This window comes from Lathamus discolor, chromosome 15 (genome assembly GCF_037157495.1).
Source record: "Lathamus discolor isolate bLatDis1 chromosome 15, bLatDis1.hap1, whole genome shotgun sequence".
In the NCBI taxonomy this organism is placed as follows: Eukaryota; Metazoa; Chordata; class Aves; order Psittaciformes; family Psittacidae; genus Lathamus; species Lathamus discolor.
This window is the reverse complement of record NC_088898.1, coordinates 4,731,237-4,750,453: the sequence shown is the minus strand read 5'-3', so window position 1 is coordinate 4,750,453 and position 19,217 is coordinate 4,731,237. Positions and strand designations below refer to the sequence as shown.

Sequence of the window (19,217 nt, the reverse complement as noted above, 5' to 3'; positions counted from 1 at the left end):
CCACTTAATACATGCAAATTATGCTGATGTTTTTCATTACAGTCTTAGCAAAGGGAAACATCTGTTGCCCCCACCTTAGACAGTACATTGCATCTTCCAAGCTGCCACATGCCTTCGAAATTCCACGTTTGATCAACACCATAATCTCTTCCACAACCCCCCCTGCCCAGTATCAGCATTCAGATAAGCAGCCTTGCAACAACCACCCCCCATCCTATCTGCAGTATCTTTAAATGTTTCCAGTTTTTATAAAGAAAAGCGCAGCACTGAAAATTCCCCACCAAACCCAAGGATTCTGTTGATCAAATAAAAAAAAAATACACATCACAAATTCTGGAATATAAAATTTATTTCAAACTTGTAAAAGTCTTCAACATTGCAAATTCTGTCACAAAACACAAACTGTACACAGGTATTTTCACTAAGGTTTAGAGTAATGACTTATGACTGTCAGAGCCCCCCAGACATGTCATTTCACCTCAGAAGTATCAAGTGATCACACACAGCTTCTTACCATCTTATTCAGAAGCCTTTAGTCTCGCATGTGCCTTGCAGAGTGTTGGCTTTTAGAGTCAAATGTATTAGTGCAACCTGACTACTGAGTACAGGGTGAAAGGCTCAGAAACGCAATCACCTATCAAACCATCAGCTCTCTTCCAAGCCCCGCAGACTGTCCACTCCTCATGTTATCAGGGTCTGCGCTTCTACTGCCTGCAAGTGTCATGAAAAGCTTCAAGTGTTCGGAAATCCCTCCATGTGGGTGGCAGGCCATCCTGCAGAAACTTTCCGCAGCGCTGGCATGGAGCCTGGAACAGCTTTATGTAACTTCTTAACCAGGTCTGAAAGGAAAAGGGAGAGAAATTAAGAAAACTGGATAGATGTTCCCCTTTGTCATCATTCTTGTCAAGCAGCGATAGCAAGGACAGAGAATGTACTTTGGCGAGGCCCCAGCGAGGTATACAGTGATTTTATAAACAGAAACATGCCCAAGATTACAAGGTCACTGTATAGCTGAATTCCCACTTTATTAATCATGTTGTGCTTTTTTAGTCACTTAAGCAAATTTGTTAATAGAAATTCTTGCACTCTGAGCAGGAGGTATTTGTAGCTAGAGAAACTACATTGATGGAAGGCAAGTATTGTAATGTCCCTCGTATTTTTACTGGGATGTAATTGTTCCTGATGGGCACCTTCTTCAACCGAATATTGGTTTGTCTCTTCTTATGATCATCTATCACACCCCTGCTGCAATCATACTGCAGCAGTCTCAACTCTTCATAGCTGAAGATATAAGGACTTTCACAACAAGGTAGCTTCCTCTCTAATATGATTTTAAGATCAATATTCATCAGTCATAAAAATACTGTACCATTCTAAATCTGATTACACTGATAAATATATATATATAAAAGGCTAGTGCAGAACAACACAGTAAGTTTAGGTGTTCCTAGGTACAGTTCCTGCCTCTAGAACGGATTGTTTCCATCATCATACATAGCAATGAGCATTATGTAACTCAATTCTCAACTCAAGGAGGTACACAACTAAAAAGCAGCTAGGCCAGCAGATTTATACTGTGAAGAATGCACATGAATCTTGTCATTTAAAGTCCTACTGAATAGCATCGATAAGAGAAAACTGTTCTCTGAAGAAGAGGTCAGCTGAGTTTATTGAAACAAATCCTTCCATCTTCATCAGAGCCTTCTCTATAGCAACCAAACCATTGGACGTCAATAACTGTCCTCCAAGAGAACTAGATCTTCTCTGGGTTTAGCAGCGAATACAAGGACAAGGGCAACAGAACACTACAAGTAAATTGCTGTTATTTACTTGAGTTTGGATGGGCTTTGCTTGCAATACAGAGAAATCAAATTTTCTGAACCATAATACAAAAAATACATAAATGAAGTTAAATTGTGCACTTGAGACATCTGTTGACAGCAAGGAGAAAAAAAAAGGGTTCTTCATTCCCATCAGAAAATAAGGACATCATTTTATCCTGTCATGTGGATTGCACAACTGATGTGAAAGGACCAGCACTTCTGGTGTACATCTAGTTTTGCTGTCTTAAAAGTTTCAAGAGTTTTATCAAATTGAGAAGGCAGCTCCATGGCTTAACCAAAGGTGCTACTCATCCTATCAAATACTAGTTTTCAGAAGTGTGTTAAACATGAATTTGACCAGTAAGAGCTGCTTTGAAAAGCATTTCAAAATTAGATCAAGATGTACTTCAAGAGAAAAGACCTTTGCAAACCTCTCATCTTAGTGGCTGTTTTATGAAATAAAGAAACCAGCACAGCAGGTAAGGGAGCCTGACTGTTCTGAAATTACACAGCTGAAATTAAAGATGCAAAGATATAATAGAACCAATGCTACTGTAAACACCTAAGGATTGTGAACGGCAAAATAAGATGGTACCAACTGGGAATCTCCTCTTACCACAGAACTTCCAGCAGAGCAGACTTAACTACATTTAGAGCTCAACTTCTTGCACAGTATGAATAGCATGAAAGGGCTGGGCCATAACAAAGCATTTAGTTGAGTTTTTCCTAGTGTCTTTCTAGCTGGTCCTATCCAGACCAACTCCACAAACAGGAATCATCAAGCTAATATTGAGACCTGTGACAGAAGGACCATATACAGCTCAGTCTCCCAACACCAATTATAGCAGGGTAGTGAGAATGAGCTCTTCATTCAGGTATGAGAAACAAGAATTGCAATCTCTACTGTCTAACTTGTTTAAACAGGTGAAATTACAACTGTAACAGAACTGTTTCATGTCAATCACTGTAAGGGCGTTGAAGTCAGTCTGTATGAAAAATGTATTTTCCAATACACTTACCATGAAAGATCTGACTACCACATCTGGCATTTGAGGCAGCTGGTAGTGCAATAGAGCAGTGGTCGCATGATCTGTCACCTGTAACAGGCAAAAGGAAAACATACCCTTATTCATCTGTATTTTAGACAAAGCAGTGTCAATCTGCAGGAAAACAGTATAAATTCCATAAGGAAGTAGCAAACCAAGGACTCCAAGACATTCTCAAGGTAATTCTGGGTAGCTTTCGCCAGCGGCCTTCCATTCCCTTTGTCAGCTTCACACAGGCATCAGTTGAAGCAATCATGATAAATAACTGTATGCATGCAGTAAAATCAAGCACACCTTTGGAAGTTCATAAACATGATAAAACCTAACAGCATTGGTAAAAGAATCTGAACTGGTGGCTAATGTGAGCCAAGGGATGAGGAAGGCAACCAGCTCTGTGCCACATGGAACAACACTAAACTAACATGCTTTGGACTACCAGCCCAGCCATAAAAAGCTAAAAAAGCCCCAACAACCCTTTTGTACCAAATAAAAGCATCCATAGCAAAGAATCTGCCTACCTTTCACATACCTACAGCATAAGAGCAAAATCTATGCTCCTGTGACTGTCTTCTGTGAAATCATAAACAAGCAAAGTCACTAAACAAACCATGCCAGAAGAAAGCACTCTGGTTTCCTATTTGTATGTTTCCTTTGGTGAGTTTTTTTTACAGACAATATATTCTCTTAACCTGGACTGATTTGCTCAACAAACACACAAACCATTGTCAATGATGTAGCTAAATTCAATACTTCTGAAGACCAATTTATTAGAGGTTATGACTTCCAAAAAAAAACAACGCCCCAAGCTTTGGTATTGGCCTGTTTTACTAAAGAAAAACAAACAACAAAACACCAGGATAAAAGACCTCAATATTAAAATGCATTTTAACAGAAAAGATTGAGTATGCGCCTCTCCATTTTCTAATGGGGAAGAACTAAAATATTTAACTCTTGCAGTCTTGTTTCAGGTTGCTTACATTGAGCAAGCAGGAATCAAGCTCTCAGTTTCATTTCCTTTGAAACCAGGAATCAATTAATATGCTTATGGTTTATAAATACTTGCATTACTAAAGGATTTCTAATAGAAAGGTTTTTCATTTCCCAGACAGAGCCATAACAAGATCTTACATCTGGGAATTACAGCTAGGCACAGTACATTTAAATGTGCATGATTCTGTGTATAATAACAAAAATGATTACAGAAAAATCAAGAAAACCAATGCTTTGATAGGATTTAATTACCTTTTTAAATCACTGCCAATTTCTGCTTTTTCTGGAAGGAGGCAGTTTGACAGCTCTGATACAATTCACCCAAAGTAAACTCAGCCTGTCAGCTTCTGAAGTTATTAGCACAGCCAACAACTTGCTTATTCCCAGAAGTTCAAGGCTGAATGCAGAAAATATTGGCAAAATTCTTTAGGCTGGACTATTAAAGAACTCAACACAACCATGAGAGCTCTTTCACATCTTGTAACTTCTTCTAAATCTATTAATGGTCCCCACCAGTAATATCAAAGCATCCAACAAATGACACAATTGTTCAGTTAATGATTAAACTGTATTTTCTACTTCCAACATAGAGAAGTAGTGCTCTTCTCAAGGCTTGTCTATGTATTTCCCATGGTGCGTCTATATCCTATAGCAAATTTTGAGTAAGATGAAGAGTGAATAGAAAATACAACTGCTGTTCCAATCTAAACTCTATTTGTTCCCAATCTGCAGTTAGTCAAACTTTCTCTAAAGAAAGCTTGAAGCTATTCAGTAAAAGACATATTCCTGAATAAATCCATGTACAGACAAGCTCTAATTCACACCATACAAAACTTCCTCCACAAAACACTACATCAAATCAGTCTGTCCTATACCAGATCTAGTTTTAAGCTGTACTACAATTTTAGAAACAGATTCTGCTCCCCATCAGTCGTGCACAACTCGCTCCAAAAGCGGCTCCATTCAGCATGAATAGGGACATATGATTCTGACATTTAGAAGGGAAAACTTTGGGGATTGTGCACATTGCTGTTAGATCACAAAAACAAGTCACAAAATGGACCTCAACCTGCTTAAACCATTTGTATGTCACCATATTAAAGATAGTATTAGAAATCAGGTGATTAACAGTGCATAAATAGCACAGCAGAACTCCAATCAGTGCTTTCTTTTAAACACATCTCTGCGGTGTTCAAAAATGCCTGCAATTCAAGCCCTACTCGCTATATGAATTCTTTTAAGATGGTTCTTTTATAAGATAGTACCAGACATGTCAAAGAATAGAAAGTTCTGAAGGTATTTATGAGCAACCGCCCTCCTTCTGCTGTATTTCTACTTCTAACAAACTGCCTTTTCCTTTTTTTCCCTGAACAACAAAGTTGCTTTCTCTTGGCAGAAGAAAGTTGCTTAAAAAACATGCTGCTATTAACAAATTTAAATTGACTGGCCACTTTGGCACAGTCGCACATATGCTGTTCCTATTGTAATGTAAAGCTAATGAGATTCCACAGGGAGATAAAAGCCATCCCGGCATTGCTAGAACACTAATAATGTTTTCTGAGCAAAACAGAGCTGATTTCTACCATAGGCAAATGCTGATAAAATGCTTCTAAAAAAGACCAAAGTGGGTGTGAAAAGTGAGGAAGAGGAGTACAGGAATGACCCCCTCAACCCACCCAGCAAAGAATGATATCAAACAGAAAAGGGCTGGGCAAATGATACAATAGCCAGTGCATGGGAGGAAGAATTAAAGCCCTCCCAAGATAACAGAGATGATGACAGAAAGCACCCACTGACCAAGAGTAAAAAAAAAAAGATGGGGAAAAAGAAAAGGGGGGATAGAGGGGGAGTGAAGATCAATACCAGGCTTACTAATGGCAATACGATTTCACACCAGAGCAGAGCAAAGCAGAGCAAAATGCACAGGCACCAGCTCACTTAAGGGACATGCTTTTGCTTCCAGCTAAGGTTGAATCACAGACTAATTTGTTCTGGGTGCAGGATGACATTTTGTACATTTCAAGGTTTTATCTTATTAACTTCACTTTTACCTTACCTACTGCTATCTAAGTTATCAGTCACTTTCTAATTTCTCTACCTCTTTTTATATGGGCACATATTCAGATATGTGCATTGATTGGGATAGATGTTACTGTGGACCTTGGAATAGATTTTCAAGAGATCTTGCAGAAAAGCTCAGTATTTCACAAATCATATATTGAAAAGCGCCTGGAATTTTTGTCCGCAAAAAGGCAAGACAGGGCAATCTCCAGAAGCACAATTCTGCTAAATAAAATACCTATTGTTTAAATAAACGCTTGAGACAGAGCAAAACAGACTTCAGTTACATGGAGAAATGAAATTGGCACAGACTCAATCTGAACAAGAAAACTTCCCTTCTTGTTGTTAATTATATGGCCTGAAATTTTATTTCCTCTTCTCCTTTTTGCTTCCAAATTCAAGTTGACTATAACCATGTACTTCCTAAATGTATCTCTGCTCCCTTGTCTCGGGCACTGTGTACAGCAGGAATACAAAACAGACTGATACTGGATCAAATCTCATCTTCACTACGACTTTGTGCTAATTAAATCCCATGTACTTGTCACTTGGTGAACAGCCAAATCCCAGCAAATGAGCATGGGTGGTTGGGTGGCTGCAAGAAACAACCTGTGGAGTGGGGAGACGTGAACTCCTGGCTCCCCTTGTGCAGCCCCTGCTCAGTAAAGCAAGAAACAGCTCATGAGACTCGCACCAGCAATGAGCACAAAACAAAATCCCCATTACTTGTCCCTACCAAACCAACGGGAGTCATTTCTAGAGCATTTCTACCCACTGCTCTGCTGAAATGTGGTGACACATTCAAAAAATGGCATTATTGGGCCTTCATGACACTTGTTAGTCATACAGCACTCCCAAAGCTGAAATTCATTAAAACCCCAAAACATTGTGCAATTCACAGGTTGAGAAAGCTGAACAAGTACTTCCTCTAACTGGACTAAACAGTACAAAAGCAAAGACCTATGTTACAGCTTTGCTATACCTGGCATAAAACCTAAAGCATGACAGTACAAACATCACAGACTAAATTACTGAAGCTGTCTCTCTCACTGCCACTCAATGCGCTTTTCAAAAGGAGGCACAAAACTTCCTTTAAGATTCATAACTTTCCTTGCCACTCACTTATTGGTTTATTCCCTCAAGTACAGCACTGACAACTCCATCTAATATAAAGGGATTCTCTAACTCCCCTGAAAGGCTTTTTAATTTTTTTCTAAACCCTGCTAAGTTCACGGCCTTAACAGTAGCCTGTAACAATGAGTTCTGGAGGACGATCACAGCACTACAAGGGAAGAAAAAAAGGAAGTTATTTTATTAATGTTTAGACCTTTTATAGTGTGGAAAACCACACGAGTGCCTTTCTTCATTTCCAAGGATTCCCATTACTCAATCTGCTCTCCAGGAACACATTTGAGTCTCTCTAGAGGGAATCTGGTGCACAGAACCCAGTGCCTGAGAGGCGCTTGGAACGATGATAGATGGTGCCCCTATGAGCAGGCACAAATGCACTCCACACAAATCCCTTTATACACCCTTCCTCACTCCCAGTTCAGTAAAACACTACCAAACCTTTCTGAAGAGTAGGATTTATCACCTGTTTTCAGAGCTCACAGAGTGTTTAAGTTTTTATTTCATACGTTCTGCTTGTTTGGACTGGGTCATGGGGATTTTATTTTGCTCAAGGAGGTCTTTGAACAGAGCAAGTACTGATCACGCACCAGAGCAGTCACACAGGTGACCCTGGAACAGTCCATCTCCTCTCCTTGAACAGGCATCATCAATAGCCCAATATTTGCCTCATGCATGCATTCATCCTGCATGTGATTTTGTTCTGAGATTATTGACAAGAATACATCTTCATACATTACAATACTTATGTGCCCTTGTAGTGGTGAAAATTGTGCTCCCGAGTTCCATCACTTTGGGATCACGCAGCTGACAAACAGCTGGATAGGCACAATCAGCTTCTCATAGGTGAGGTGAAAACATGCTTGAGAAGAAAGTTTAATGTTTGGCATATCAAGCCAAAACAAAACCAGTTTGTGGCATGCTAAAACCGAGAGACCATCTAGGTGAAAATAAGAATGGGACTCTAAAATCAGAATGAAATATATGGAATGAAATACCTATGTATCAGAATTAAACAGCCACAATTATTACATTACACAGCAAAACAAGCTAGGCTGCTTTTAACTGAGCAGCTTGGTAAATGAAACAGTTAATGTTTGACACCATTTCCCATTGTGATCTACTCACAGCAGTTCACTATTCTGCATTTTCACCTATTTTTTGAATGTAAAGTTATGAATACTGCACCACTCTCTACAGTATGTATTTTTTTAATCCTCTAGAATTCTCCAGCCCTCATGTACACTCTTCTTCCCACCAAGATTTAAGCCCCCAAATATTTCTTTATTTCCTGTTTTGTTCCTCTAGCACTAGTGGATCATGAGATGCAGGGAAGTTTAAGATAAAATAAGGAGGTTTAAGATCAAAACAGCTGCAACTCCTGTGGAGTTTAAATGTCAGACCAACATGGAAGTCTGAAAAACCTTTTCTTAGCTCCTTGTGCTTTTGCCCTTTCAGCCTTCCCTCTCTTATTTCCCAGCTCCATTCTCTGAATCCAACCCTGCTGGTAGATTCAATGCCTATAAAGCTTATTCACCCCAGGACCAGATTCAAGGAATCTCCAGGGAACTTCGAAAATGACTGTACACTTTAACAGTAATGGCCCTCCAGGAGCCGTCCCCCATCAAATTACACACACTTGGGTATCCTGCCTAATAATAAGGAGAGAGAAAAAGCTTGCTGACACAGCCAACGTTTGCAAACAAAGAGTCAGGACAAATTTAGCATCGTTTGACAGGGTTGGATTGAAGATCAGAGGTCTCTGGTCCTTAACCTAGAAAGTCATGCAGCAACCCTGTGAGGGTTTTGACAGGCCTGCAGCTACCACAGACAGGTATCTTGTGAGCTCCAGATGTTGTTATATTGTCATTGAAGACAGAGTTTGAGAACTTGGTCCAGCTTTTAAAGAGAAACAGCCCTGCCCTTCAGAGGGATGACTGATTTTACAGTGTTGGAGGCAGCAGAGCTGAAAGGGCTGCCCAGCCTCCTCGGTGCAAGCAGTTAACCATCCATATTTTTCCTCCTCAGCACAGCCTTTCCACATTGTGTTACTGGTGACTGCCATGAGAAACACATTTCAAGAACTTTCGGATGTGCTCTGACACATTTACTGATGACTTTTTTAACAGCATGAAAACATTTGTTCTGAAGATCCTGCAGTATGGATCCTACACTAGCAACTGAGTAAAATAAAATAGTGCTAAAGAAACTATTAATTCCCTTCATTTTGCTCCTGCTAAATCACTAGTCCTGGGTATTCTAAATGGCTACAAGTTCAGAGAATGAAGAAAAAAAAAAATCAAACCAAGCACAGCACCAGAGAGAGAAAATTTACTAAGCTGAACCACGGCATTTTCTATCATCTGTTTGAAAACTTGACCTAGGTCCTAGCTTTAATTTCTTCAACTACTAGCTCAATAGTACAGAATCTATTGATTAGAAATACCATCACCTTGCATTTTTATCACATTTTTCATGCGAGAGTCAGAGAGCACTATGCAACCAATTCAGCAATAGCTCCTGTGAAGTCAGCAAGTATTACCCCAGCCTAAGGGAAGCAGAAAACTGATCCAAAGACAGGTTAAGGTGCCCAAGGTAACACAGTGACAGAGAGTGGAGCAAAATGCATAAAATCACTGTAAAAAAAAGCAGGGAGCAGTTCATCTGGCTTAGAGGCAACCCTTTCTCCTGCAGTATTTTCAAAACCTCACAGTTTATTATCATTTTGCACAAATTACGGCCATATGACTTAACCCTTGTCAGTTATTCTAAATCAAAACATCCAGGATCTTATGCCCAAATGAGTTTGCAACCACACACATGGGGAAATTGAAATGATGCACTTAATTATAGAACTTTACATTTATTGCATTGCAAAAATTACTTTAGAGCACACTGATAAACAGGTTACTGAGATGCGCACTGTTTTACTTCTTGCTGTATCACCCTACTTGACACTAAATATAATATTTTTGAGGAGCAAGGAAAAAAGGAAGAATATTTAATCCACTGATCTCTGGGGTAAAGAATCAACTGCAGCAAAATTCTGCTTTAATGCTAGGCAGAGAGGGAGAGCAACCAACCTCCCTACAAGCTGTCCTTTGATCTCTAGCAGGTTAATATCATAGGTCAAACGTCTTCCCTTCTGACTGCATCTGAAATCTTGGAAGGAAGATGCACAAATACAGCCAGTACGCCATTCTTTTGACCCCTGATTTTATGCCCTTTCAGGTCCCTAACCCCCATTTGTTATACAAACTACAGAAGCAGATGAAAGGAAGCTAGCACACTAGCTGGAGACTCAAGCTCCTTGAACTCTAGCTTGAAGGTAAGGAAACTGGAATTTAAAGCTGGATCAATCTGAACTTACAGCATTTTGACAAGAGGCCTTCAAAGAACTCTTCCCTGCCTGGAAAATAGCGAGATACAGATATTTCCAAAACACTTTAACCTTCTTAAGAGTTTTATACTTACTGCGCCCATTCTCTCATTGGTGTTTCCTTACTTTCTGGAACGGCATTCATTCCAGTAACTTACTCCTTTCGCTTACACCATCATGGGCAGAGAAGCAAGCAAAATATCATAATGGAAAAAATATCAGAACTCATTTTGAAAGGGACTTCTGTTAATCTATTAAACCCAAGCCCTCAGGAGAGGGGGAACAACCAAAATCAATGAAAACAACAAAACAAAATGAACCTGAAACAGTCCTTCCTCCCTCAAAAGATTCAAGCTCAAAACCAAGAGTGCCTGAAGATTCCTTGAGAAATTTCAACACAAGAGTAGTATAATCTCCGATTTCCTATTCCAAACCATAGACTGGATTTGTGATGGGAAATAAATCCGAATTAAATAGCAGTAGAAGTGATCTCCTTTTCCAGTCACAGTTTTTCACTATTACAGATTATTGTTTGTTATTTGCAAGTTATGATGACAATGGAATAACTCCTGAAATCTTTTACGTAAGGGCCTACATATTTAAAATAAACTCTGCATATCTCTCATATGCATTATGTAGAGAAATTATGTGCCTTACCTTCTGAAAAACTTGATAGTTGGATTTAGACCATATGTCAAGCTACAGCAGGAAAGAAAAAAAAGAAGAGTTATATATTACCACACATAAAGAAGAAGCTTTATGGAGAAAAAGAAGCTAAGCAGCTATTGAAATTAAAAGAGCAGGTAAAAGATTTATGGAGACATATTTTTTAGTTCACTATTTTGGCCCACTGCCTTTACCTGTTGCAATCCAAGAAAGGGAATTAATGATACAAGATTTGCTTTGTATTGCAATGAAGAATGAACATGGTTCATCCCAGTTTCAATTAAAATGATCTATACAAGACCTGTTGAATAAATGCGCTCTCTTTAAAACCAGCAAAATCTTCATTTGTACGGGGCTGTGGCTGATCTATGCAAATATTCATCAGCTTCAGTCTGTTTCTAAAATGAGGGCATTTTTACTCAGTTTATGCTTGTCTTGTGTCTGAATAAGTGATTCAGTTACAAACGACACAAAGAATGTTTAGCTGAATTAAGCCAAAGCACTGGTCTACTGGGGCTAAATAAAACATCCCTTAGGAAACATCATTTACATTTGCAGACAAAAATCACAATAAAACAGATTTAAGGTTGTAGATAATTACACACATCCATGACTTAAATGTGTTCCACTATCTACAAACTAAAAGGACTAAAACTGAAGTAAGTTTTATTAGCCCTGGAAAGCGAAAGGTAAGGCTGTCCTTGTTAAACAACTAAACGGCTCACAAGTCCACAAGCAGTGGTTCAGCCTGGCTTTGGACCCGAGCTTAAGTTACACCGTAATAATAGAGCTGTGCCTGTTGGGATGGAAGCACTGCATTTCCATATTAGAAAAATCTACATTTGCAAATAAAAATAATTAATGCATGTTTTTTTAAAAACTGTTTCATGTAATTTAAAGCTTTCTTTGACTGCAGACAGATTTGCTATAATTGGGATGTATATATGGTTTTGCTAATCTCTAGTGATCAAACCAAGTATGTGATCCTCTCTAGTTAAGACTCAGAAAAAGTCTGCTTCAGATGCTGCATTAAGATGAGTCCAGCAGGTTCTGCATGTTCATTATTTAGCAAAGATTGAAAAGCTGAAAAAATAATGAATGTCTGTCTCACAGACATGATGTTATCCAAGTTAAAGAAGAAAAAGCAACCAACCCCTCCAGCCACATGCATATATCCTAAATGACTGCCCACCTTTCCCTCTGCAACCGAGGATTAAGGCAGAGGCAGATTAAAGAATGCATCGTTATAGGTCTATTATTCTTCAACTTTTCACTTTCAATCAAGACACACATTTGTAACTAAAAAACTGCTGAAAGCACAATTTCAGGGCATCCTCTGCATGTGAATTAAACTGGGGCTTTTTTTCCCAGTGCCCCACTCTCCCAACCCACCCCCAGCATAAGTAACAAGAGGCCATTTTCTGAAGGTCGTCTGAACGATTTCAAAGGCGATAACAAATCAGAATGTTCCCTGCATCTAATATCAAACAGGTCCAGTGCCAACACTTATTAGAGAAATCGGATTCAACCCCCCCTTCACCCAAACACACACACATCCAGCTTTGAAGTGGAAAGAATGCAGGGATCAGAAATTACCCAAGAGACAGCTCTGCCTGTCTTTGAAGCTTTCCTTTGATACTACTATTTCTTTTCCTCTCTTACGCTAGGAGGCTAAAAGCTGCCTTTTCTTATTGATATGGGGTAATTAATGAAGCCATAGCATTAACATAACCTAAGTTCCTTAACATGATAATTCAACAGAGACACTTATGTTTCTTCAGTTAAGCCTCATGGATGCAGAAGTAGGAATCTGGCTAGGCACCGACGTTAAGTACCCACTCTAAATACGCCCTGCCAAGGTGGTTCTTGGTCTCTTCATCCAAAGAAAAGCAGGGTATTATTATGCCAAAAAATCCTGATATGTTTTTATTGGCAGACCAGAGCTACTAATGGCTCAGCTGACGATAAGCTTGCCTTGCAAAGGTGAGCTGCATGGCTTCATTTATTCAGGAATCGGGACAACACTAGTAATTAATTACTATCCATTGTTAAATTCCAGTGCAAAATGAGCACGTCAAAGATTGAGATGAAGGGTGGCACGGTGCCATCACTAGAACCATGAGGCTAATTAAAATGCATCAGTGTGTGGTGGACACAATGGGTTAGTACAGTAAGCAAGAGACTGCAGAGCAATCAGTGTAGAGAACCTACAATGTGTCACAGGCTGCCAGGTCTCACCTATTGTTTTTGCAAAGTGTCACCAAAAATGTCTAAGTTCTGCAGCTGGCAACTTGGCAAAGACATATTCTGCAGGGTTTATGAATAATTCAGGAGAGAAGTACACGGTGCACTTAAGAAATGCAACAATTCTTCGTCTGGATAAGCAAAGCTTGAAAATAAACCCCAGAATGTAGCGTCTTATTTTATTCACTGAAAGCTTAAGACTTCTATTTTTTTCACCCTGATTTTGAAAGTATCTAAATCTGTAAGAGGGAGTACCCAATTTAACTAGACTTCAGTAAAGCAGAAACCATGTGAAGCTTTCACAGAAGTACCTGTCAACCTACATAGCACAATGTACAAGCACACAGCAAGCTACAGCAACCTGGATAGTGCAATGTCAGCTTTCCTGTATAACTACTAGTTACACAGCTCCACAACTACAAGAAACACCCATATTTGTTTCTTTTTCTAGACTTGCCTGACTAATGGACCAGAAATTTATCAACACCTGTGCTGTTGGCATTCCTTTCTTCCCTTTTTCTTCCCAAAATCTGCTCGAAGAGTTGTACTTTCAGAGATAAATGATGACTCCCCTGATCTGCAAGCAAATTGTTGGCCTCTTCTGTGCGCAGTCCATTTTTCACTTACTATCAGAGTGATCATTCAGTCTCCTGATGACAGCCACCTCTTCTTTCACTGAATACTGCTGAATACATTTTGCTGCCCCTAACCCCAGCTCTACTTAAAGAACACTCCCCTATTGAATTTTACTTTCGTTACTTAAGGTACCTTCTGCCTGGTGCAGTTTGAAGGATGACTCAACAGACCTGCATTCAGCTATTTAAGTTAAAAGAAGCACAACGCCTTACTCAGTGTCCCTTCTTCAGCATGGCTTACAGAAAAGACAGGACCTTCAAGATTGCTGTATTGTATGATACCACCCCTACTTCATCTTCTTGCTGCTGTTTACAAATATTAAATGCTTCCTAGGAATACATAAGCTAACCCCCAAATCATTGCTGATTTGCTGTGTGAACTGCTCACTGGAAAAATGATCATCTCCTACTGTGATTCTGAGGGTTCTCTGTATTTTTGTTATTTAATAAAGATGACAGTGGCGATCTCTTTTTTTCATACCCTTCTGTGTCTCTTCTGAATGCTAGTGCATTTTTCCCCTCTATCAGGCTAGAAACTGTGAAAAGTGAAAAGCTCACTGGAGCACTTTCCCAGCAGCATCTGTTGTGACAAGAGAAAGAATTGGAATGGACTATGTTTGCAATTGACTGTAATCGCTCATTCCCGGCAGGCACAATAAGGAAAGCGGATCATTGCAAGAGCACAATCTTATTCTTAATTCTCCAATTACCAGTACAGTTAATTAGTGAAAAAAGAGGGAGATCACTGTTTGTCAATATGCGCTCCTGTTGGCAAAACTAGCAAGCTATGCAATTATTCAATCTCCCAAGCCAAATTTACTCATGATTTAAGCAGTTGCAACTCCAATTCTACTGAAGTCAAAGGAAATGTTCCTATTTATACCTGAAATGCAGACCTTCAGGTTTGCAAAAGCCCTGGGACGGCCCAAAGGAATAGCAAAGTGCCACGTAAAGGTCACAGGTTCATGCATCCTTGTGGGAGCAGTCACATAGCCAAGACTTTGGACACACAAAGCTAAATTGGTAGAAAACAGACTCCCCAACAGACTGGCTTAAAGCAAGAAAATAAGACAGGTGTTAGCAGTGATGCTCTGGAGAAGGTGAACTGCTCCCCACTGGCAGCAGACAAAGGTTAGTGCCCTGTGCCCAAAGCTGGCCTTGGCAAGTCCTATTTCCCTCTCGCAGCAAGTGATGACAGAGAAAAGGTACATGGTTCTCAGGAGAGTTAACCTTGAGCTAAACATAAGCCCAATGCCAGATGCTGAGTTTCAGAAAGGGATTCTTTTACTTAGCTTTTCAGCATATAGAGCATTATTGTATTTCAAGGGAGCTTCAAAGGAAGCTGGATTCATCAGAGAAAATGAGCACACCCAGATGAAGTGTGACACAGGAATCCATCAAGCACTCTCAGTGCTCTTTCGGCAGACTATCATTTCACTTCCGAGCAGAACTTGTGGTGAAGAGGGGCTGGTGCTGTAAGTCTGCATTTATATGCTAATATACAGGGAGTATAGTGCAGCTGCTTCTGCGGCAAAGTGATATTTAAACCTGCACATCTGAATAATGCAAATTAAAATGAGGCAATTTTTGTTTTACTGCTTCTTAGGCCAATCCCCAGCCCTTCGAGTGAGAATGTCTCACCTGGGAGACGCAGCTGTACTATCTCCTTCCGCGGATCAGCTCCTCGCCTTTTCTAGAGAACAGAGGTTCAAACTCAGAGCTGCTGAACTCTGGGTCAGTACACAACTTGCCTCTGTGCGCTAAAACACAGTTACCACTTTTGAAAGGAAAAAAAGTCTCACCTCATTATAACATGGCCTATGGGTGCCAAATACTCATCCTGATATAATGAACTTTTTATTTTAATAGGCTTCATAATCGGAAGAGAAAGCTCCAGAGAGAAAATGTGAAACATGGAGGTATTTAGTACTGTATAGGAGAGTCCTGGCGGATGTCTCTGTAAGAGAGACCATTCCACCCTGAAAACAGAAAGAGGCTAAGCTGAAGGCCGTCAGGTCCCGTTAACATAACCTTATGCACTAAAGAGAGCCATATGGAGTGTGTGCAGTCAGAAGAAATTTGAGGGTTCAAGCAGGGTGAATTGCTCATAAAACAAATCACTCATGGAAACAGGTAACACTTGCTCTAATAGCTGCTGTTCAGAAAGTGCTCATACCGACAAGCAAATTACTGAGGACTACCTACCCCTGATGCTCACAGCTGTGTCTATGAAGTTGAACATAAAACTAGCCCAAGGTTTCCCAAAGGCTCTCAGAAAAGAGAAATCGGAACCTTGGGCTACTGATGTGCTGGTACACTGAAAAAATGTTTTCTCAGCAGACACTATTAACGAGGCAACTGGGGTCTGAGGTGATAAATTAGAAATTCAAGCAAGGGCTTCAGAGCCTAGAAAGAAATCAGACATTTGGGTATGAAAAATCCAAGCAAAGCATGATAAATTTAAACCAGAGCATTCTGCAAAGCATCCGCAGATTCTTTTGACATTTTTATCTTTCTAGCGAGTTTGTGATAGGATTCCTGCTCTCTGTCATTTAAATACCAGGTCAAAATGGAATTGAGCATTGCTGGATATACAATAACCTACCTTGCCATCTTCGGTATAGACATTTTCATTGTACCCTTTTACTATGGTCCGGTCAATGAAGAGACTCCGCATCACCACTATCACTTTTAGCACTTTTCCTAAGGTAACCTGTCAAGAACAGAAGGACAAAACCAAGTTGAAGGACAGCTGATGGTGTCTGAAGACCATCAAGTTAACAGCTTAAGTTGGCACAATTTCAGTTTTCAGTATTTTATAGACAGACCAAAATAAAAGACTTAAACCCAGTGCATGTTATGAGGAAGAGACAGACTATAAAGTGCAGTACAAGCATTCATTTGCAACTAAAACTGTATCAATTCACAGTATTCCCTTGTGTAGACATGACACTGTCAAGTAACACTCTCGATTTTATTAACACAACTCAATAACTTGTCAAAAACAATGAGCAAATGTGATTATTTTTGATGCATTTGATATTCTCCAATATAAGCCCTCTTAGAGAAAAAGGATTTGAAAGAACTGGACTCTTCTAGTGCCAGCTTTTAAAAGCATGTCATGAGTTTAATGGAAAACATTTTAGGTCCAACAAAAACGTAAAATTATTTAAAAGGAAACTACTGCTAAAAAGTAAAAATGTTACATTTTCAAAGGTTTCATTTTCTTCTGTGCAAGTGGTAAAGTGTAAAGAATAAAACCAGTGTCATGGAAAATATATAGGGTCAGTCAGAGTATAACAACAGAAATAAGACTAAATTTCATTACTGACAAAAATGCAGTAACGAAGGCATTTTAACCTAAAAATCGATTTAAATTTCAAAGACGAACTTGCACTTCAATATTGTTGTGATGTCTAACAATAATTCTGTCTTTGTGTTTGGTTACACAGAGATTATTACAAAGCTTTTCCTCACCCATAAAAGCACAAAAGAGGTAAAAAAGGAAACAATTGGTTCATTTTAGTAATTCCCAACCAGCAGCAGATCGTTTTCTATGTCTGTGTTCCAACATTTCATTCAGTATAGATGAACACCCGCTACAACAATTGTGTTTTCATTGCTAGCCTCAGCAGACAAATCCAAACCTAAAACAATCAGTCAATACACATCTTTATTGATTTGTTACATGTTTTTCCTTTTCAACTTCTGCTAATGACTCTTATCTACCACCTTGTTTCAACACGAGTAGCCTCAACCGAATGCCGACTAACAGACTAAAGGGCAAATCAACTCTGAATAATGAGATGCTTTCCTCCCCTTGAAGGAAAAACTGGCACCAGTACTTCATCTCCAAGCTGATGCAAGGACCATGCTGGAGGAGAGGAGGAAGGGAAATGGTGGTAGGAATGGGGTGACAATACAGAACTTAGCAGAACAGTTACCTGAGCTACTGTAAAAATACCGATGTTTCATGGCCTGTATCATGGCCTGTATCATGCACATATCATGAATAGCTTTTTCTGATTCCTGCCTTCTTAAAATAGGTTGGGATTTTCTGAACAGGCATGCAACACCATAGCAGGTGCTGTGAATTTGGGTTTAAATGTCATATCTTGCTAGGATACACTGTAGTAAGACCCAGTTAGTCTGCACATAAAAGAAACTGGCAGTTATTTCAGCACCAACCACTGCATCAAGCAAGTTAAAAATAGACCCAGAGGTGCCTGATCTATGATGCTGGTCATCCACTGGAATCAGAAAGTTCTGTCATAACTGCTAAGATGCTGCTCTACCAACACCCAGATCCAGCTTTACGTATAATATTTTCCATCACCATTGCTTTCACACACTTCCCTGGATGCTCACTTCTTTCCTCTTCCCTTACATTCTGCATTCAAGTTACCTCACATTGCTGCCAGGTAGAAAAAAATAAACCACTGGATGAAGTTGATCTGAAGCCTGTGTGGGATGTTCCTGATTTTTCAAAGTGAACAGTGCAACATAACAAGCTGAAAAATCCCATGTTTGGCACTCCAGCTTGCTTGCATATACTTATTGTTGGCCTCAAATCTCCCCACAAGATTTACCTGCACAAATGTTTCAAAATGCTTCTGCATTAGCTCATTGCTTTTTCCCAGGTCATCTGTTTTCACACCCTTCCAATGATTCACTCTGCGCTTTCAGAATCCATCACAGCTACCCAGTTCCCAGCTAACATCCATCACGCAATACCAAAGGTCAAATTCTGCAGACTGGTCCAGGACAGTAGCCTAAATCACGCTCTTGCTTGAATGTCAAAACCAGCAGGGTTATGCTGTCTCCACATGCGTAAGGAGCTATATAAACCCATCCTCAGATGGGTGCCTAAGGCTATGAGCTGCCTGAGTAAGGCACTGTCGTTGCAATCTCACCTTGCCCAAGGGTTAGTGCAAGGGGGTCCTCTCCGGGAGTAGGGGCACCCATGTGTTGTGGTAATATGAATAAACCACTGAATACATTGCAACATTGCTGGGTTACTGCTAGGTTGTCTGAATTAGCTCTTACAGTGCTCTGCCACCAAAATAGAAAGCTTTCCTATCTTGTGCCGCTGTTTTGACATGGGATTCCTGCAGATTTTACACTGTCTGGAAGAGAGACAGGGACTTCGATGATTTTTGTAGGACTGTATCATTAGTTAAGTCTGACAGAAGCAGTAATTTTGTAAAACTAAGCATAGCTCAGAGAAATTATAGTTCATCATTTT

General features: G+C 39.7%; 1 protein-coding gene across 1 annotated transcript in view; it reads right to left on the bottom strand.

Annotated features, from left to right (window-relative positions):
• Window positions 1–331: 331 nt before the first annotated feature.
• The window catches only part of MED27 (mediator complex subunit 27), an 82,936-nt gene continuing 64,050 nt past the window's right edge, over window positions 332–19,217 (bottom strand). The window contains exons 5-8 of the mRNA XM_065695562.1: window positions 16,578–16,685; window positions 11,085–11,126; window positions 2,843–2,920; window positions 332–839 (exon numbers count right to left, since the gene is read on the bottom strand). Coding sequence (XP_065551634.1) covers window positions 705–839; window positions 2,843–2,920; window positions 11,085–11,126; window positions 16,578–16,685 — 363 coding nt within the window. The 3' untranslated portion in view covers window positions 332–704. The remainder of the gene's footprint in view (window positions 840–2,842; window positions 2,921–11,084; window positions 11,127–16,577; window positions 16,686–19,217) is intronic.